The following is a 4,907-nucleotide window of genomic DNA, read 5'->3' as shown; positions in this document are numbered from 1 at the left end:
AGGCACAAACGAGCATATTATCCATCCAAGTCTCCAATATACTGTAATATGTACTGGTATTCTTATAGTATCAATTAATACATACCATTATAAAATAATTTAATAATATATATCATTAATGCTGTCATAATGAGGAAAAATCATAAGCATTCCATCTTATATATTAATATAAGCCCGAAACGCATTGCGTAATAGTGGCTTTAGGCATTGTATGTACTAGCTCTATCCATATATTGATCCATTAATGTAACATCACTTGTATGTATGTACCTTTCCTGAATAAACATATTTATTTATTATTTATATATAATTTTGCCAAGTCCAATGGTTTCAACTTCTGTTGAAGTGCCAGATTGAAAAACTTTTATACACACTTCTCTTATGTACAGTAATAATTACCATCACTTAAATACAATTTTGAAATTTGGGGCATTTCTTTTAAAATAAAAATGAAAAATAGTTACTGATTTTTTATTAAAACTTGCTTCTTAATTATAATGCTTATTTACAACAATTATAAAATCAATGTAAATGTTAACCTGAAAATATACAGTATACAGTATTACAATGATGGCATATGACACACATACAGTACACTGTATTTTTAATAAATATTCATTATGTTCTCTGGCTGTTACATAGAATGAAGTAAATCTTTCTTTTCATATTATTTTTTAAAATACTGTAATTTAAAAAATCATACGTCTCAATTTACACGTGAATCAATATAAAATGCAGTTACATGAAGCATGCACCTGCATGTAAATAAATTTGCAAACTCAGTTTTTAAATAGAACAATCCACAACAAAGACAAACTTGCCTACTCTCCAAGAACTCTGTCCGGATACTTCTTATAGATGGAGATTGTTGTCAGGAAATAAATACAGTAGAATAATTTCTGCAAACTAGTTGTGGAATAGAAAATAATCAGCATAATGAATCTTGTGCATAACCTCTTCCTCTTAGCACAAGAAACACAATATCTGTGGGAAGATGCTGCTGTGCAAGTAACAAATGACCATACAGTACATGAGGAGATACACAACATGTAAGCGCCCGAGAGTAAGAGCTAAGAAAGTGTATACATAATGCTGATGCCTTATTCCTTCCTGGGAATGTCCAAAAATAGTGTGGCCATTGCAGCAGCTTCTCCCAAGAGTTCTATCACTCCAAAAATCTTTCACACACTTTTGCCCATTCCCCCTCCCTTTCTTTCATACATTGTTCTGTACTCCCCATCCAAAATACCGATTCTCTCACTCTACAATATGATCCCCTTATTTCACCCTAATATTCCCTTCTCATTAAATGGTGCTCAGGTATTCTACTTGCATAGCCCTATTACCTAAGTGTACTGCACTTTACCCACTGCATCATTTAATATTTCATTCCTTCATCCCTTTCCCCCTCAAAACAGATTTCTCATATGCCTTACCATTGCTATATCTATTGCACACACTTAGATGCTTTTCTACAAAAAAAAAAACAACAAAAAAACAAAAAAAAAACAGTATCCATTGTTTGCACTCGCATTCTTTCTTGTTATCTTGTTCCTGTAGCAACTCTTCCTCCTGCAACCATCTGACATACTATATCCAACATTATGTCCAGCACAGTTCCTCCATACCTTAACATACAGTTGTTCCATCTATACCAGGAGCCTTTCTCTTCTTTAATCTACTGATAGCATCTCTGATTTCTGTGGTATCCATCTTTCATTTTTTACTGGTCTTCTTGTAATGCCTTTGCTCATTCCAAAACATGTTATTATTGCCTTTTTTTTACCATTTGTAACCAATAAGACTAAAATATTCACTCCACCCATTATCTGTTGAACAAAGTCCAGCCTGGCCATTGGCCGCCAGGATTGGAGAGTAGAACTCCTGGAACCCTCTCCAAGTAATGGTATCCTCATGCATATCTGTCAATAAAGTCCCCTCAACATCCTTCACAATTTACTTACACCTTTCCTCAACCATGACAACCTTACAAAGTATTTTTTACAAAGTCTTCACTCATCTTCTAAACTACTCATCACTTATCTTTTTTTTTTCATCCCTAATCAATAATTTTTCTCACAACCTTTGTTACATTTATTACATCACATTTTTATTTTCGGTGTCCAACATTCTTACATTCAGACTCTCTCGTAGGAAAAGCCACCTCCCACTTACCATAACTTTGCACACTTTTAAATAAAAATCAGACTATAAACCTTCCTCTTACAACCCTTGTATCTTTCACATCAGTTAGGCATATCAATGTCCCCCCTTAGATCAACGACTGACCTTCCCTAGGATGCAGCCCACAACAGTTGCTTAACTCCAAGGTGCATGTTTACTGCTAGATGAATAGAGGACTTAGGGCATGTTTCCTTTCACCTAATACAGTGGAACCTCGGTTTTCGTATACCCGTTTTTGTATTTTTCAGTACTCGAACTCAATTTCTTCAAATTTTTTTATTCGTTACTCGTTGTTGGCCTCGGTTTTCGGAGTTTGTTAATACATGTACAGGTCCACTGCGAGCGTGGCGCTTCAGTTTACCAGTGTCTCCCGCCTAGTGATGATTGCGCTTGAATTCTTTGTGAAGAATTTCATTGTTTTTTTTGTGCTATTTTGGTTTCTGAACATAAGTTTTTATTATATATCATACTATGGGTTCCAAGAAGGTCAGTGGTAATGTTCAACTTAAGAAAATAGTTGTGAGGATGATGATAGAGAAAAAACAATAGATCATTCATAGTGAGACAATGTGATGTCTCACTACAGACAAGTATTAAAACAAGGGAAAAAAGTGTGTATAGACAGATTCTTAGTAAGACAAGAATGCAGTGAGCCACAACCAGGTCCTAATGGTATGGCTGCAAAATGTAAGAGAGAGAGTACACTTAGCTGAAATAGAGGAGCCCACAAGAGAGGAGACTCCCCCCACTACAGGAGTCAGGAGACTCCCAACCACATAAGTGTAAGAACTGACTACTCATACCATGGAACGTGAGAAGCCCCTTTCCCCCAACTAAGTGGGAAAGGCAGCTTGAACGAGCTCACACTAGTTTCGAGAGATTCAATCGTCTGTTTATGTTCATTAGTTCATTAGGAGGAGTTCATTAGGCAGGTTTTGAGTCTAGTCTTTTTTGAGGGGAAAGAATTATCAGGGAAAGCGCCAAGCTACTGTGACTATGTAGCACTTGGAAGGGGTCAGAATAAGCATTTGGAATGGAATGGGAGGAAGGAATGGTGCCCAATCACTTGGCTGGTCGGAGATTGAACGTCGTCCTGCACGAACTGAGACCATCACTCTACCGTCCACCCCACAGTCTCTTTTGAACCTAGCAGTGGTTTCTTTTGGCTTTTTACTTTTTGGATGCCTTCCCTAGTGAAGTGGGGAAGTAAGTAATTATCAAAAGAAGGCACCAAACCGGGAAGGCTATGTAGCACCATCAAATGTGCAGAATAATCAGAGGGTGCTAAATATTACCAAGGATGCCAATACGAGTGAGGTGGGGGAAATGTCACCACTCCCTGTGCCTCTGTTAGGGGGGGTCAGGTTCAGGCTCTGGCCCCTGGTAGGCCTAAGAACTCCACGGTTGAGGCAACCTGATAGATAGGAACCATCTCAACGTATAGCTTCAGAGAGCCACAAGGGATATCCCCCCCCCCCCAAGAAAATTCAAGTAAAATAATAAATGTGTCGGTTTTAAATGTAAAGTTTCCATTTACAATGCATATTAATTAACTTGGTTACATTACAGACAATATCAAGAGACTGTTAGTAACTGTCCTTCGAGAAATAAAAGTTCATAAATTATTCATAAACAGACTACCCTTCACAATCATGTGTGTTCAGTGCTACATGGTGAATATCAGCCCCAAGGAGGAGAGCTGCATTAGCAGGACCCTCAAGAAGTGCTGAATAAACTAAAGCAGCACGAGAAGCAGGCTCGCCAGGAGTCTTAAGAGCTTTGGAAAGAATAGCTGCTAATAAGAGTTGAGACTGTGCGGGTCGAGACAAGAATATTCGGACAGCAGCCGTAACTAAATCAGCATGGATGGCTTTAGATGAAGATGACAGTGATGACATACGTTGAAGAATATCTGGGGCAGAGTCCAAATATAAAGCTAATCTGCCAAGAACACGAAGGACTAAGGAGGGAGCCATTTCTTGAACAGTGCCTCTAGACAAGGCTCTAGTTACAGCTTTTGTGAGGTCTTGTGGTAATTCTGGCAGGGGTTTTGATGTTTCAGATTTAGGGGTGTCTGTAGATGTGGATGGAAGAGGCACAGACTCATCAGTATGCTCAAGTGTGTCAGCATCTCCTACAGATAATTGTGATGATAATGCAAGTTCTTTGGAAATGCAAACAGACTTATTTTCCATTGGTAGAGAATTAAAAACCTTCAGAAGACATTCTAAAGCAGCTATAACTACTCTTTCTGTTGGTGCATCCAATAATGTTATCAGTATTGATACACACAGTTCACAAGCAGCAGGACTAACTTGGGCCAATGCTCCCAAACATGTAACTGCACTTCGAAAACTTTGATAATCACTACAATATGGCTTTACCTCCTCTATAAGGCAACAAACATTACATTCTGTGCTTACAAGCGGAAGCACTTCAAGCTTCCGAGTCTTCAAATAGCCCGGATCTTTTGCTCGTACTAAAAAGTATTTGTAATGGGAGCTAAATATTTTTTGTATATCTCCCAGAGTACTAAGGAACTCCAACATGAAATAAGAAATCTCAGGAACATTTTGGCTGAGTATCTTACACACAGAAGGTTGTATCATTTCAAGCATATCTTTCTTCAGATGAGGATGATCTTGTGTCCAGTGAAGAAATAATTTTACAGTAGCTATAAGAACTGCCGAGGCCTTGGAGAGAAAAAGTTCATCCAAACCATT

At 38.0% G+C, this 4,907-nt stretch overlaps 1 protein-coding gene across 1 annotated transcript; it reads right to left on the bottom strand.

Moving 5' to 3' along the window:
• Positions 1–457: 457 nt before the first annotated feature.
• On the bottom strand, positions 458–4,907 carry LOC138358783 (AP-4 complex subunit beta-1-like; the record flags this gene model as incomplete). The annotated part of the gene is made up of 1 exon (XM_069316958.1): positions 458–4,907. A coding segment is annotated over one exon (1,086 nt), but the record flags the coding sequence as incomplete, so codon positions are not given.

The sequence above is a fragment of the Procambarus clarkii genome, chromosome 86 (genome assembly GCF_040958095.1).
Source record: "Procambarus clarkii isolate CNS0578487 chromosome 86, FALCON_Pclarkii_2.0, whole genome shotgun sequence".
Classification (NCBI taxonomy): domain Eukaryota; kingdom Metazoa; phylum Arthropoda; class Malacostraca; order Decapoda; family Cambaridae; genus Procambarus; species Procambarus clarkii.
The sequence above is the reverse complement of the archived record's forward strand: the minus strand, read 5'-3'. Positions and strand labels throughout refer to the sequence as shown.